This window comes from Cyclospora cayetanensis, unplaced genomic scaffold, assembly GCF_002999335.1.
Source record: "Cyclospora cayetanensis isolate NF1_C8 unplaced genomic scaffold, CcayRef3 CcayRef3_contig_111, whole genome shotgun sequence".
In the NCBI taxonomy this organism is placed as follows: Eukaryota; Apicomplexa; class Conoidasida; order Eucoccidiorida; family Eimeriidae; genus Cyclospora; species Cyclospora cayetanensis.
The window spans coordinates 63,994-79,665 of NW_020312050.1; the positions used below are offsets into that span (position 1 = coordinate 63,994).

Consider the following 15,672-nt stretch of genomic DNA (forward strand, 5'->3'; position numbering starts at 1 on the left):
TGGCATCTTATAGCCACTTCCTGAGATGGCCGTTTTAACACATGGGCATTGATACGAGAAAGGTGATCCTGGGACTTGACCCCTGCGGTCGGTTAAAAATGAAAGTGAGATAATGCTGACTGCATTACGCTGTCAATTCTCTTGTCAATATCATATCTTGGTATTCCCAATTAGTCGCTTCTCGCCGTCGGGAATTATGCAGATGAGTGTAGTAACTCTGGATGGCACATGCACAGACAAGATTTTTGCCCAGTATATGGGGCCAAAAACTGCCAACCACCTACTTGTTACAGATTTACTCATGGGCAGTGCTCAACTGTACTCTCCACAGGTGCAACAACAATGAAAGACGTCTCCCCCCATGGTGATGAAATTATCTCCCCTGAGCGACAGCATTTAAATGAGCACAGCACAAATAACCCAGCAGGTTCACGTCACCAAGAGCCCTCTGCACCTATCGAATGTGACCATTCAAGTAGCAGTGACCTCGGCAGTCCAATAGTAAGCTTTAAAGGCAGCAAGCCAACGTCAGTCGCCCCGTCGTCCCCACCGGCTTTGGCCAGCTGGCCCGCTATCCATTTTGACTGCCACAGCTAGTCATGTACCTACCACTCATATCTGTGATTGCGGACAGAAGCTCGAGTGGGTATATGGCTACGACAGTGGAATTCAGAATGGAGTGCATAGTCTCGGTAGAAGCAACGGGGGAAGAAAGGCCGTATTCTTTCCCGCCTCCAACACGGGAGTAGTACATTTTTACGCGGATGAAGGGGGGGACCCTACCAGATTCGCTTCTCAAGTGCTCTTGCGCGGTCACACCAACCGCATATCAGCTGTTGCTGTCTCCCAAGATAGAAAGTGGATTGCAACTGGTGACATTGGAAAGGTAGCGTGCACTGAGTCTGTCTTGCACTTATGGACCGATCTTCCGACAAAACACTAATTATCAGCCCCATATGGTATATTAAAGAAACATCGTGCTTGATTGGACTCTATTTAGCTCTTCATTTGAAGTGCCGAGGCTACGAATTTTGTGCTGTGCAAGCCTGTTCACTTTTGCATGTACAGGAGAGCCTCCTAGTTATTTGGAATGCAGCAGAAGCAAAACAGGTTAAGATTTATATGAATCCTCATCCATTGGGTAGGCTATCATCACTGACTGTGCGCTTTCCGTTTATACCGATTGCTAAAACAGAGCTTTCGAATGTGTTGTTGTAACACCGGTTGACCACGCTGTTTTATTTTGCCAGGAATAACTTCTGTGGACTTCACACCAGATGCAACTCTCCTCGCCACGCTATCGTCTCCTATGTCCGAAAAATGCATTTTGCGGGAAACAAATCATCAGATAGCTGAATCCGAAGACATACCAAGCAAATCCGCATGTCAAGCTTCAGGCTACCGTGACTCCTCCCCTGGCATTTTGGCCACCGCTACTTCAGATATGTATCAGGGAGTGGCTATTTGGAATTGGAAGGAATTTGGGTAGGCCGTTGATTTTACTTACGTCTATTCTGTTAGACGGACGCTTGGAAAGTTCAGTAATGACTAGCTGTTGAAGTCACATTAAGTGGGAGTCTCTTTACGTGAAACGCAGGAATGCTCCTTTGAGGATGGCGGTTATTGCAATCCCAGATATCCAGGTACTCCCTGTTCATCATCCCGTAATGCAAAGCACAGATGTGTTCAAAATGCCCTCCTGCTCCAGCTATGCTATGCGCCAATAGCTATTTTTGCGTGCAGCACATATTGTCCTTGATGGTTGAAAGTACGTAATTAGATCATGCATCGTTTGTAGCGCAACGAGGACGTATCAACATTTTTTGCTGGGTTTTCTGCAGCACGAGATCCGTTTTAATCAATGGGATGTAAACGAGCTTTTGACAAGCGGTCGCCGACGCATATTGTTCTGGTATTGGCACTGGGATGACGTGTCCTTTCACTTCTACTCCCCAGCGCTACAGTCTAAAACTTTTCAACAGAAGGTGGGGGATATAACTACATCCGTCTTTATACCGCAGTCTACGAAAGCGCTTTCTGGTAGGCTTCTATCAACTTATGACCCAAGAATTCTCATCGACTCCCAAGTTACCTAAGAACACTGAACTACAAGGATTCCTCCCCTACTATGAATCAGTGCAGAACGCTTTGCAATGATGATCATGTTGTCTTTCTCAGGTACCACCGACGGAGACGTGGTAGTGTGGAATCTTAGCCTTATTCTTGACGGGTCCGCAAAAGTGCTGGGGCATGCCGCTATGCTATGGCGAACATACAAAGTGGTTGCACGCCAAGCCACAAAAGCGGGGGCCAGGCGGTTGCCATAGTTTTCATCCTAGCTAATTAGGGGAGCGATCGAGCATTTGCTGCTACGCATGGTCATTCGTAGGCTGAGTAGGCCAGATGAACGGCGAGCTGTGTCTATCCTCAAACTGCGAAACGCATGCGTCACATGTCTCAAGACATTCCAAGCTCGTTGGATTGTTTCAGGCTTTTCAGATGGAGCTGTTTGGTAGGCCACGTGTCAATCTGTCTACGAATGTGGAACGTGTCCACTTTTTTTTCATATGAGATACCACATCCTGAATGGCTGGCGCAGACAGGGTGGACGTGCCTACCACCCGTGTGCACTGCGTCTGCACAGTTTCTACGACCCACAGCTGCGTCTTGTTCGATGTTTCGAAGACCTAAATGCGGTCAGATGTGAATCGGTAGTTTGATGGAACCTTTGGCAAGTGCCTATTAGCATTTTTTCAGTACTCGCTGGATCTAGTTTGAACGCTACTGGAGCACCAGTATACGATTTTATGCATCCCTTCAAGCTGGTCCTTTCAGTTTGCTACCTTAGGGTCAAATAAAGTGCCTTTCTTTCGACGAAACAATGGAATTTGGCTTGGGTACGCTGGCGCTTTTCCGTACATAGACGCATTTGGCGTGCTAACATCAGCTGTTTAGTTCGTGTCGGCGACCTAAAGCAGTATGACACCCATTATTCTCTGTACTTGTTATTCTTCAGTCAGATTCCAGCTCTCAGTGCTCCTTAGATTAAGCAAGAACCTTTTGATTGCTTGCGTTTTTAGCCTGTTGACATACTACGCTCAGATCCTGCATCTTCACACGAAGCCCACGAATTTTGCTCGTTGGCGAAGCCCACCTCCAGCGCTCACCGTCAATGGCTACATGATGCCAGCCGACTGCCAAATTTCGTGCTTTCGACATCAAAGGCGTGGATCCTTGAGGTTTTCCCAAATAACTTTGCTCATGCACGCGAGCATACCACGAAGGAAGAGTGAGCATGCGGTACAATTGTATAAAGATGCGCTTAGTCGATACTGCCATACAAGCGCTGCTTATTCCCACTAGTCGACACTCAAAACCACTTGTAGCGCGCACGTTTCATGGTGCAGGGTGGTCCGTGTATTTGATGGGCTTGATGCACTGCCAACAGCAATTGTATGTCACCCGCACGGCCCAATTCTCGCAATTGCAGGGGTTACAGGCAAGTTGCATAGTGTCCCACAAATCTCTCCATAGTTCACACATTTCGATCTCTCTCACCTGCTTTCTGGTAGCCCCATCGGCTATGTCAATGCAATCTGCCTTTTTTTATGCATGTAAACAAAGGTTTGCTGCTTGCCAGATGTTTAGGTTACTTGAAGCTATGGAATACGGAGAGTCATACAATGCTGAGCAGCATCTGCTTCGACAAGCTGTCTCCAACCGTAGGATTGAGGCCATACACAATATGATTGTCTAGAGCAACCCTGCAAAGCTTGTTTGCGGCTTACAACTGCTGTAAAAATAGGATCTTGCAGATGTTCATATCGGAAAATTCCACCCAAGACAAATGTGACTACAGGCTGCGGCGTTCAGCCCATCTGGTAGATATCTAGCTATTGGATTTAGCAACGGCACGCTGAAGATTTGCGAATTAAGAAACTCAGAGAGCTTGGATCCGCTAGCAACTACTGTTGGCGAATGGGGGAATCTGGTGGAGCTCATTGGAGTACGAGAAAGCCGCGATGGAGTCACACACGTGAGCCATTTACCCAATGCACCCTTTCAGTTCATTGTGACAACTTGTGGAGGTTAGGTACTCATCAGACGCCCTCAAGCAACATTTGGAGCATTCCAGTCTTGTGCTTCCCTCTTGTGTTGTGTTGTCATATACAAAGTGCGCATTCAGCCACGATTCCGCGCACCTGGCGGTCGCCCATGCAGACAATGTCGTCTGCCTTTTCCGGTGACACCCATGACGTGTGCACCTAATCGGATCCCTTTCTGCGAGCAATGAGTAAACCTACTAAATGTTGCACGTTCCAACGGTAATTGATTTTTTCAGATTCTCGAATATTTTGTGTGTATTTAGTTTCGACCATCGTATGGGGAACTCGCAGCTACCGGAGGAGTGGGCCTTTGCTGGTCAGTGCTATTTATTTTGATGAGCATTGCAAATCCCTTAGGCCTCCGCTGTGTTCCAGGGGTAACCCCAGAGAAGCTTCCTCATGTGTATATCAGCTGCCCTTGGTTTGTCTATTTAGGGAAGCGTCGGTCGCACTACAAGAGCATTTGTGGTCTGACCTTCGGTCATGTCCATGGAGAATTTCCTCCCCCTCACAGCTTGCCGTCGGTTGTCAATGGACACACTCCAGTCACTGGAGCAGCAGCAGTGCAACCTTCTTTATGGCGACCGACACAGCAGCTGCTTCCTGTCGCATCGCCTCACTTATACAGCGGAGGATACCCCCGCCTCTTCAGCGTTGGTGAAGATCGAAAACTTGTTGAGTACGACGTTCCCAATTCATTTGAGCACACAGGTGGGTGACGCGTCAAAAATGATATTCTGCACTTGTCAGTGAGTTTGATTGGCATGGCTTTCACTTGAGAAATAATGAAAATACCCTCTCTGCTAAGCCTGCCTCAAGAAGAGCACAGGCATTTCCTTTTACTCCCTGGCAGCATTTTTTGTAAGCTTATAATGCGAGACTAGGCCTTACCTTATGCCCGTAGGGCTTATGCAGCGGCAATCGTGCATTATCGAGCAACGCGCCATACCTTCTGGTTGTCTAGCCTTGCCTTCCCCTGTAAGCTAGGCAAAAGCATTGGGTTACTGGTTACTCGATATAGTCTAGCTTTTCTCGGTGTTTCTATAACGGTGGTACGGCAGCTTTCCTGCCCTCACAGTGACTAGAACCTTCAACCTTTAAGAGTTGGGGCATTGGGTGTGTTGGCTATAGGTTGGGAATACAGACACCGAGGTCCTAGTATATTCTAGTGACGCAAAGGCAAAGATTTGGAGCGCAAATTCAATGTCATGCGTCAAGGTGAGTAACTGCCTCAAACGCAGGCGGTAAATTCCGCGCCTCGAATGTACGCTCATTGCCGCAAGACTCGGAAAAGACCACTGGATTATGCCTCGATTGATCATGTCAAGCTGAAGTCCACTAGATACACAGTTTGAAATGAAAGATTCCAGTTTGCTGTCTGTCGGACTTTAGACGGCCTCTGCTGCCATGGGGCACAATGGTATACTGCAGTTAGCGGTGATGCAAGAGTGGACCGAAGCCGAATCTCCGGCGACGTTCAGGTGACCTGGCTTGCAAGCACTCCACGAAGCCCTCCACAGGGTCTGAAAGTCTATTTCGTGCATGTATGAATAGACGCTTGATTACTATCGCAGCTGACAACGCACTCTTTGTGGTAACTTACGTGGCTCAATGGGTTTCTGTATAGTCCGATCCTCATTGGAGCGTGCAAGGAACAGCTACTCGGGGTCTACCAGCTCCCGCTTGACGGGTATGTAGGGCAGCTTTCCATGGTTCTGGTATAAATTGTCGATAAATGATGTGTTTTTTCCTGTTGCACCATCGTAGCCCTCCATTACCCAGGTAGTTTGATATGCACACACGATGGTGCGGTGCTGTGTTAACCCCTTTCAATCTGTAGGGACCCCTTTAAAAACTTCAATGTGGCTGCACACGCTGGCCCAATCATCGCATTAGCTGCCTCAGCTCCTCACGCTGGGTGCACTTCCGTCTTTACGTGCGGAGGAAGCGACTTGACAGTCCTGCAGTGGACGGCGAACCATGCTGCAGCAAAAAGGGAGTTTCTTCGAAGTGCGGATGCCCTCTGAGCAACAAACGATAGATTTTTAGAGAGAATTGTCAGCCTTTTCATCTGCAGGAGATTTTCCTCCTGATTGCCCACTTCTTGCATGTACATGCCCCCACAGGACCATCTGGAACGGCGTCAATCGTGGAGCGGCTTCCTGGTGGAGTGACTGTAAGGCCCTAGTCCGCTTAAAGCACCTTTATACACAACAGAAACCCCTGTTTTGCGTAGATAAGGAAGAGTGAATCGCCCCACACTTACCCGGCTAGTTTACGGAAGTAGTCGGAACACTTTTATGGATCAAGGAACGAACCTCGATGCTTGTGGAGCTCTTGCAACACAGGGTGACTTGTATCGTATAGCCAAGGAATTCTTCTACTACGCACAGCTGCGAAGCCAGGGAGAGCACACGACACGTCGGAGGAGGCTTGGAGAGGACGTGCCCATTGAAGAGATCCCAAATCTCCTTTGTGCCCTTGGTGAAGCACCAACTCTATTGGAGCTTGGCAATGTTATGAGTGAATGCAGAGGTGCATCCGGCGTACTGCACCGACAAAGAGCAGAGGGCCAGATAGGGGCTGCGCATGATACCCCCTCGAAGTCACACAGTGTCGCTTTTGAGCGCTTCCTGGAGCTCTACCTTAATCAACGGGCATCTAAAGCTTTCCACCATTCTGACATTATCGACGCATTTAAGCAGCTAAGCAAAGGCAGTGACACAAACGAAATATCTCCCGAAGAGCTAACGAGGCTGCTACTGACAGTACGGCATTAATAGGATTGCCATGAACAGCACGCTGGATTCACTGTATACTTGCGCATTCTCAGATGCGTAAGCCATTTGTATTGTCCTAGGTGCATATGTAATCTCAGACTCATTTCATGTGCGAATCTGCAGAAAGGGGAGGTGATGACAGAGGCTGAATTGAGTCATTGCCTTGAGGTTCGTAGCTGAAATTTAGAGAGCTGCTCGGCTGTGTCATCTGCTGCGCAGAGCGTTGCTGCTACATGTAACTGTTTTGTTCAGTACCTAAAGCATTAGTATACGGATACAGTAGTCACTGGATACATGGTGAGAACTGCTGATTGCAAACCTTATCTCCTGAAACCTTATTGTATCACATGTACACTATATAATAGGTACTGACTGGAGAGGCCTCTCTTGCTTCTTTATGCAAACGAAGCAGCATAACAGCGGACCTTTTCACCAGCCGAGTGCTTCAGATGGACACTACATTCAATAAGTCAAGTTCTCGTTGGACCAGTTGATTTTGTACGGCAGCATACATTTCGGCTCTGAGCTTTTACAGAAAAGCGATAGAGAATCAAAATTTGCTCTTATACGCCTACAAGAGGATCGAGATTCACCACTTTTCTAAAGAACTGTGTGCATTCGTTCAGAATCAACGTTGTCATCAGTAAAACACCAAGTACAGATTGGCAGTGATCTTGGACAAGGTGCGGGACATGCCTTGTAATCGCACAAGACAGTACAAACCGCTCTCCTACATTTTAGCAAGCGAGTGCACTTTTTGCCTTACCCTGCTCACCCCACGCTCAGCCTGGGCTCTTCGTGCATTCTACGGCTGAATCGTGCGCTCTTTAAGTAAAATTAAGAAGAAGCGCTTACAATTACTTGGTTTTATCTAGCTCGACAGACCTTCTTCTGCGAGACATGGCGATTAGTGGGAGCAAATATGGAAGCAGCTTTCTAAGAACTCATGCATTCTAATAAGAACTGCTACATTTCATCCTTAAAACTTGGTTTTATCGGACGTTCAGTACAAGCCGTGTAGGAATTGCATAGAAAATATTTGGCGTCCGAAAGGTAGGGAGTTCGCAATAAGCGGTATCCCAGGGCCACGCGGGAACTGCAAAAAAGACCACCTCCCCTGAGACACACTACTGTCGAAATGGTGAATTTGCAAGTAGCAGAATACTGGGCCAACAAGATACGTTAGTCAAATTATTCCTTCTATCGACTACTTTCCTGCCGTTGTCATGCCAGCATGGAGGCCGTCTGAAATATCCTTTGAGGCAGCACCAGTTGCAGATGGCGTGTTCGAGCATACGGAGTTTGCTCACTTCTTAAGTGGCAACTTTTGAAACGCCTCAGTGTCATTTTATTCGTGAAAGGCCACGAAGAGAATGCGTCGGAAGTCCAAATATTGGACATGTCCACTCCCATTCAATGCGTCATAACGATATCAGTGGAAGCCCCAAAATAGAAAACTACCTTTCGCTCAAAGGTTCCATGGTATATGCTCTTCTCTGCTTCCCCGAAATCGGAGTTTCATGCATGCTGCCGACGGCTTAGCTGTTCTTTATATTGAGAGCAAGCCTTGGCAGCAACTGACGAAAAAGGAGTATTGTGGTGGAAGCGGATAGAGAAAGCAGCTTCCTTGCTGTACTTCTCGTTATGCAGTACTCCTGCTACATTGAAGTATGTAATTCAGTGGGCTGAGGTACCTACAGGGCCAAGTTAAGTTTCCTCTGTCCGGGCTAGTCTTGTGTTGCATTGAAGTAAGTAATATTTTGTGCCTTCACGACCCACATAGATTATAGTTTGAAATGATGCACTCCACAATAGACGGAAAGCAAAAACATACGTGCCAAAAATGTCCATCCCTACAAATCCGTAGGTTCTGCCCTCTTCACTCTCCTTTATCGACTTGAAACCGACACTCTATTCACCTCAAGTGTAGAAGGTCAATCACCACTGTCAGGCCTCGGCTCCTGCAATACCTGCAACTTTTGCATAAGTTGTCTGTACCGCTCAGGGTAAAGGCAGTTGGACTCTGATTCTTGAAGCTCCTGCGACAAAAAATGCAACCACGCCACTTTCTCCCAGCCTTCCTCCAAGGCATGCCGCGTGCTGGAGTGTTCAACTTTTTAAAAAGCAAATATGGGATTCGGGAGTTCAACCAGCCTAGGCTCATAATTGGGCGCCTAGATAAGTGCATCATCCACTTCATTTGTTGGCAAAGAAACGTGGCTATGTGACCTCAAGTAAGGTATCCTTCATAACGCCAGCGCCAGCCACAAGAGCTGCTTCTGCTGCTTTTGCCAGATTCTCGCTGCGGTCATCCAAACAGATGCTCAGTCGTTTGTATACTTCGGCAGCAATGCCACGGTGGAGCAGAAAGGGCCTCTGCATCAGCAGTGCCTCCAGTGCAGCCGCGGCAGAAAGGCGGATGTCGTCTCGAGCGTCATCAAGTCGCTGCTGCAACGGGTATACAGTTGCCGCAGCTAGCTCCCGTACTGCATCATTTTGATATCCTGTCCCCTAAACAGTGGCGGAGACACAGAGCACAAGATATGGTTATGCTCAGGTGGAATTCTAAAGATGCTAGTCGTGGGACGATAGGGAGTACTAAATCAAAAGAAGTGTAGTCACTGATGACAGTCACGTGGAGTAGCGGCGTGCCGCATCCGTAATATTGAAATAGCCAAATTCGGCTCGCTCACATGGAGGTCTAGGAATACCTGACGGACAACTTGAACTGCTAGCGCGCGCACATCGGCGTTCCAGTCGTCATCCATGCATGTAACCAATAGAGGGGAGAGCAATGACACGGCCTGTGCAACTGACCCAGCTCTGGTTTCTTCCTCAAGTTGCTCTGCTGATTCTGGATTAAGCCGTTGCTGCCTATCGTTGTTAGCTTGGTCCCGTTGCAAAGCCCCTGTTGCGACATTATTTTCCATGCAGCCTATCTCCACCAACTGAGCTGTCGAATCGTGTATCCCATTTTCCATTTCCAAGTTTGTAGGCCCACATTTCAAGGACAGTGTGGGAATTAGTTGAGACACGCACAGCAATGCCACCTGAGCCATTCCAAAGCTGATACAAATTCGATTTGTTTACTGTGGTCCAGAAGGTATTTGTGTGTGTGTGCTCATTCGCTTCCTCGTGTGTAAGCGTACCTTGCGCAACTTCGCATTTGCTTCGCCCGGGCGCCAGCGGAGGTTAGGGGCCAAGAGGTGCTCCAGTACCCAGCATCCATACGGCCTGAAGGAGAAAAAATTCATAAAACGATTTCTGGACACTTCCAACAAATTTTCGCTCCTTCTACTAGCATACAGATAAGCGTGGGCAACTCACCGTGCGAGAGGGATGAAAAGGGGGAGAGAAAACAGTGCCAGACAGGCTGATAGCATGTCGGCGCGCACTGTAGCGGCAGAATTTAGGGAGGCACCCTGTAGTTGTAATACCTGCATAAGTAATACACGCAACACTTCAAATTTATATATATATTCTAGCCATCGAAGTGTAGGGCTTCCTGAACAGCTCATGGAGTCATCATCTACAATACCTTTAAAAGATCTTCAATCCACACACATTTATGTGCCTCGGATATCTCCTCATATGCGTCTGCTGCTTCCTGTGCACCATAAAGGGCATGCAGCAGCAACATCCGTCGAGGGTCTCGGCTACTCCATAGAGACTGAAGTTCCTCTTTCTCCTTTGTGAGTTCGGACATTTTGTGCCCCTCTGTGGGGGCATCAGTACTGCTTGAATCCCCTCGAAACACAGAAGTCTTCACGTTCGCACGAATAAAATCGTCGATAAAATCTAGATATAGCGTTAGCCGACTTAAGCCCGTACAATCGCAGACACGTTGGACCTGCCATAGGAAGCAGAACAGACAGTACATATGATTCTGCTAGCAGAACAGGTAGAAGCAATCACCAGAAACCGTAACCCTATGGTGAGGGAGTGATGGGCCGAAGCCAAAGCAAATTTCCTCATTTGTCATGACATCCCCCCAACTGATTGTCCTTGCAATGGCAAGGCGTTGGTTGTACCTTTGACGCTAGTGAGGCGCACCGTTGCTCTTGCTATGTCTACTTGACTCTGAGAGTAAACCTGTTGCAGCAGTGCGGCTGCAAAGAGCCGCTTGGCTTCGGATCTGCAAGAATCTCCAGCTACACGCAGAAGCTCTAACAGGGGAGCCGCAACATACGGCAGAATCGCCTCATTGTTTTCTGTTTCACCGGATACTGCCGGTATGTTTGAAGCACCTCGGCTTGCTTCAAAAGACTGAGAATGCTCGATAGTTTGCATGAGTAGCCAGAGCTCGTCCTCTCCCAGTGTATACGCCCCACGGGCATCCGTTATGTGTTGCCCTGCCTGCTGGCTCGTTTGACAACCTTGAATTTTCTGTTGCAGCTTTAAACCCCGAAGAAGACGTGCCAGCAGCAGCCACGCTTGTTTCTTCATTTCAATAGAGCACAGATGTCCCTTCGCTAATACGCGGCTCCCACAAGCAGACGTGCTGGCCGTTCTTTGCGCCCTCTTGCGGAGCCCAGACGTCCCCAGACCCATCATTTCCACAATTTGCGGGTAGCCTCCAGAAAATTTTCTTACAAATGAAAGCTCCACTTCTGTGGTAGCACTTGGCCTGTCAGTACTTTGCTGATTCGTGGACTCTACAGTAGAAGACTCCAGCGTCTTCTGTTTGCGGCAGATGTACAGCTGAGCATCCTCCTGCAGTCCCAAATGAGTGACAATAAGAGGCAGCCAGGTACATGGAGGCAGCTGTATTGCTATCTGCCCTGCGCACTGCAAAGAAAGCTCGACAGCTTCGAGCGCAATGCGCATGGAGCTGCAGACTCCCAAGTCCTGTAAGCCTCCGCAGTGCCATGGCTCGATGTCGCTACGGTTGCATGTAAGTCCTGACGAATTCTTGTCGTCTAGTTCCCGCACCATTGCGTGCTGTACAAGAAGAAGTAATGGAGACCCTTGCTGCTGCTGCCTGGGCACAGAGGACCCAGTATCGGCTGCAGCGCAAGCTCCATAAAGCTGCAGAAGAAGCTGCGGCAGCTCCTGTAGAATGTGGCCTCCGCTTATACGAAGCAAGCCGACAAGGGAGCGTAAGGAAGCAATTCTGTCTTCTGCCGACCAACTTGTTAAGCGCGGTAGCAGCTGCAATGACAGGAGCACTTACACTCTCGTGAGGCTTTTCAGAGCACCCGAAGCCATCGCTGATCAGTATCGATTTGGATGGGCTTACACCAATGCCAGTGGAAACCTGCTATGAGCTGAGCACTTCACTAACAGTTGCAACAGAATTTCTCACGTCGGCCATCAATTGCTTCAAGTATATTCCAGCCAACTCTACAATCAGCTGTTTCGGTGATCGGTCTTGCTCTTTGAGGTTCAATTGTTCCAAGCGTGAGACCCAATATGTAGCCTCATGACGTGAACAGCCTCCTAAATCTTCTTCGCCGTCCTCCTACAGCAACACAGTTTATGGAAACGGCCACAAACCGATGCCAGCAAAGTTAAGAGCAGCAGTAGCATCTCCCGGAAGTGTAGACGCTCCAGGGCAACCTCCAAGGACAGATGCTGTTGTCAGCAAGCAATTGTGAAACACGTGTCTAGCAGGCACTACCGCGTAGATGAAGACCCTACAAACCTTCGAAGAGCCTTCGGTACTACTTGCCCCGCTACTTGAAATACTAGTATCTCCTTCGTCCTGTCCTCGCGCTAATGACTTGCATTGGTTCATCTTCACTTTACGTATGTGATCCTTTCTCCGATAGAAGTAGACGCATCGAGGAGCAGCACTCTGCAGAGCGCATGTGAGAGGTAAGTCATGTCTGACCATTTTGTTTGGAAAACCCCTTTTGGACCGCCAGATCCCTCAGAGCATAAGGGCAGAGCTATTTAGGCCTTACCAGCAAGAGCTTTTCGGCCTCTTCTGCCAGTTCCCTATCTGTATCACCGAGTACGAGCAGTACCAGTTGCAGCAGCTGCGGTATCACGTTGGAGCGCAGTAAAATGCGTGGTGCCATCTCCTCTAGCAGTCGCTGAAGCATCTGTAACGTTCTTAACCTGAAGGAACTGACTCAGTGGCACTGTTCTGTCCGTATTTACCGGTAAACTTGATGACAGCCTTGGCTGCTTTCCAGAAACATCCTGCTAACTCACTTGTTCTGTCCCGCTACTTCCTGCTGAAGGATAGGTCTCAATGCAGTGCTTGCAGCTTTTACTAGGCTAGCGGCAACAGCAACAGACTTTTCGGCTGGTCTAGCGGACGAAATCGTCACCAAAAGCCCATCAAAGGCATCGATTGCGTGCTGCATACAAAGCAGGCAGCTACATGTCGCCGTTCTTTCGAAAGGCAGTAATTTGCGCACGACCGAAAAATTGGCGCTCCTTCCCACCGATGTATCTCTCTCATTTGGCTAGTGCTCTATTTTGTTTCCGTGCATGCCTCCAAAGTCCACTGTAGGTGCAACGCCGAGAGCGTCAAAACAAATGGGCTTCTAGTGAGAAAATCAGCAAGTCTCTTGCCGCTTACCCATCGAACAGCTCGTTGGGGTCTCCTCAGGCAGCAAGTGAGCTGCTCTATCAGTGTTTTACTGCTCTGAAAAAGACATCCAAAAAGATTGGAGGTGCTACAAAGGCCGGTATCCATCGTTCATCGTGAGCCAAAAGATTTGTCTGGAAGTTGCCATTACTGTGGAAACCAACGTGCAATAAGCCTTTATCCATAATGACGGCTTACCTGCAAAAGGACAGTTACTTGCAGCTTTGGTGACAGTGCAGTGAGCAGTCGGCATGCCTCTATGGCGTTGGACGGGCTTTTGTCCTTTAAGGCCCCTGCAATCCCTGTTAGCAGCGAGTCTGCAAAAGCTGTTGCGTCCCACCCATCCTTGCAATCTTCTGATGACGTCTTCTGCTGATCCCTGCCTGCTCCTCTGGGTGACAGAGGCGGGTCTTTGGCATGCTTTAGCAAGAGGTGCCGCAGGAACTGTAAGAGTACAAAACGCAGCTCCTCGCTTTTTTCCCCTCTCCCGGAAGCATCTACTAGCCTTTCAGAAAGAAGCACCACCAGTGGCTTTGTATCTTGTGTGCCTTTATACCAGCTGACGCTTCTGATGTCCCCACTATCACCACAGCTGTCATGTCCACTGCAGGAGTTAGGTCCACAGGAGCAACTCCAGACGGAACCCCGAGTGTGATAGTCGCTGCTGCTGTTCGTCGTACCGCTGCAGAGGGCTACCACTTCCTCGTGTGAGAGGAACGTTTTTACTGCCAGCTGCAACAGCTCCAACGCTGTCGACCTGCAGGCTTCTGAGGCCTCGTCTGCGCATAAGCCCGATACTGGGGTATACACGCTACTCATGAAAACCCCAGAAAAGATATTATTCTGGCTATTAATGTCCTTGGACTTATCCATATGGCCAGTACTGGCGTTGGAAACATGGTCGCATGGTAAGTTTCGCCTGACGGCTTCTTCACTGTAGATGGACAGGATGGACTTGGCCCCGAGAAGCCGAGTTCCCCTATTGCTGTCTGCAAGCCTATTTAGCTCTCGTCGAAGCCGGTGAACCAGCGCTTGTTGCTGAGCCTGCCCATGTAGTGGTAAGGGCATCACCTGAGGCTCTTTCATTGTCCCAGGCGGTGGTATGTTGACCGGTCCCGTAGGCCTTATTTCCATGCTCCAAACAACAAGATACAAACTATCAGCCTATGTTTTAAAGGCCAAAACTTATTAATTGAATTATGGTGAGACACTTTGAACTCCTTGCTCTCCAGATTTTCCCGGTCAGTGGCACCACCAAGCCCATACCTTTCCCGTCTCCCAACGAAAATACTGGTGCCTCCCTTAATTGGTATAGCGAAAGGAGACAAGGTCAAGTCTTCTTTTTCACATTCGCTGTCGATCATATGGACTTCCGCATATACTGCTACTAGCCAAGCAATGGATCGATGTGGTTAAGGCTGTGTAGACTCGGACAATGATTCCGGGTCACCAGCAGCCATCCGACCGAGGTGGGTACAACACGAGTACAGCAATGCTGCCAAGGTTTCATTGATCCGGTACAAATTTAAAAGCTATCAATTTTATTTCACTTTTTAAAACCTGATCACGCATTTATTAAACCCGAACAATGTGCAGCAGGCTGCTAATGCAAAAGTAAACGGCAAGTTGTTTTCGTGAGATTTCTAGCCCTCGGAGTTCCTGCAGGCTGCTCATTTATGCATTTAATAAGGCCAAGACATCATAAAGCGCACCTCTCTCAAGTGAGTTGCCACTTAAATGTCCTGAGAGACAAATTGGTTCTGTCCGTACAGCGGGCGTGCGCCCTCTAAGACGTAGGGATGCAGGTGCGGCCAACCACAGCACGATACCAGCAGTATGAGGAGGGTTAACCCTCTCACTCCCTGCACGTAAGCTGGAGTCAGGCTGAAACGGCTTATCATGGTTGTGCCAATAATACACAATACAGCAAGTAGCCGAGAGAGCCTTACTGGAGTGCGATTCACAGTTGAGCATTCATTTTTGCGAGGTCGGAGTATGTGATGCGAATTTAATTGTGTAGGCTTAATTCGCTGTGCCCATGCCCTAGCGAACCCTTAGTCTTGTGCCTTTGTCTGATATTATCGATTTACTCTTACCCAGAAGTAAATTGCAAGGACATCCACAATACCTGGCATTGCTCGTATCCACAGCTTTCCTCTTTTACCATTCTGCTTTCAGTAGCCTAAAATCGCTTCCGGTGTGTAAGCTTTCCAGTGCTTGTGTAATATGAGACGAAACCCCTCTT

At 48.5% G+C, this 15,672-nt stretch overlaps 2 protein-coding genes across 2 annotated transcripts; one reads left to right on the forward strand and one right to left on the reverse strand.

Moving 5' to 3' along the window:
* The first annotated feature begins 98 nt into the window (after nucleotides 1–98).
* LOC34618804 (cilia- and flagella-associated protein 251) lies at nucleotides 99–7,380 on the forward strand. The gene is made up of 21 exons (XM_026335102.1): nucleotides 99–104; nucleotides 175–501; nucleotides 638–886; nucleotides 1,349–1,485; nucleotides 1,598–1,643; nucleotides 1,842–2,040; nucleotides 2,179–2,230; nucleotides 2,390–2,512; nucleotides 2,645–2,703; nucleotides 3,625–3,722; nucleotides 3,860–4,065; nucleotides 4,370–4,422; nucleotides 5,011–5,084; nucleotides 5,238–5,324; nucleotides 5,499–5,587; nucleotides 5,734–5,796; nucleotides 5,947–6,064; nucleotides 6,187–6,282; nucleotides 6,455–6,874; nucleotides 7,010–7,054; nucleotides 7,252–7,380. Exons 1-21 carry the CDS (start codon nucleotides 99–101, stop codon nucleotides 7,378–7,380), a joined length of 2,676 nt encoding a protein of 891 aa, XP_026190887.1.
* A 1,440-nt stretch (nucleotides 7,381–8,820) lies between these two features.
* Nucleotides 8,821–14,513, reverse strand: LOC34618803. The gene is made up of 14 exons (XM_026335114.1): nucleotides 13,626–14,513; nucleotides 13,419–13,484; nucleotides 13,046–13,194; nucleotides 12,793–12,949; nucleotides 12,531–12,608; nucleotides 12,192–12,347; nucleotides 11,134–12,037; nucleotides 10,940–11,097; nucleotides 10,425–10,736; nucleotides 10,214–10,323; nucleotides 10,036–10,120; nucleotides 9,580–9,936; nucleotides 9,116–9,397; nucleotides 8,821–8,925 (listed from the first exon to the last, which is right to left on the reverse strand). Exons 1-14 carry the CDS (start codon nucleotides 14,511–14,513, stop codon nucleotides 8,821–8,823), a joined length of 3,807 nt encoding a protein of 1,268 aa, XP_026190899.1.
* Nucleotides 14,514–15,672: the final 1,159 nt, after the last annotated feature.

Excerpts from the sequence above, each read along its gene's own strand:
- LOC34618804 (XM_026335102.1), top strand. Across the intron at positions 4,423-5,010 it reads GGAGGAGTGGGCCTTTGCTG|GGCTTATGCAGCGGCAATCG; the intron begins GTCAGTGCTATT and ends TTATGCCCGTAG. Across the intron at positions 5,797-5,946 it reads TACCAGCTCCCGCTTGACGG|GGACCCCTTTAAAAACTTCA; the intron begins GTATGTAGGGCA and ends TTCAATCTGTAG.
- LOC34618803 (XM_026335114.1), bottom strand. The coding sequence starts at position 14,513 with ATGAAAGAGCCTCAGGTGATGCCCTTACCACTACATGGGCAGGCTCAG. Across the intron at positions 12,609-12,792 it reads AGGCCGAAAAGCTCTTGCTG|TCATTAGCGCGAGGACAGGA; the intron begins GTAAGGCCTAAA and ends AACCAATGCAAG. Across the intron at positions 11,098-11,133 it reads GTCTTTTGAAGCAAGCCGAG|AAAACAATGAGGCGATTCTG; the intron begins GTGCTTCAAACA and ends CCGGTGAAACAG.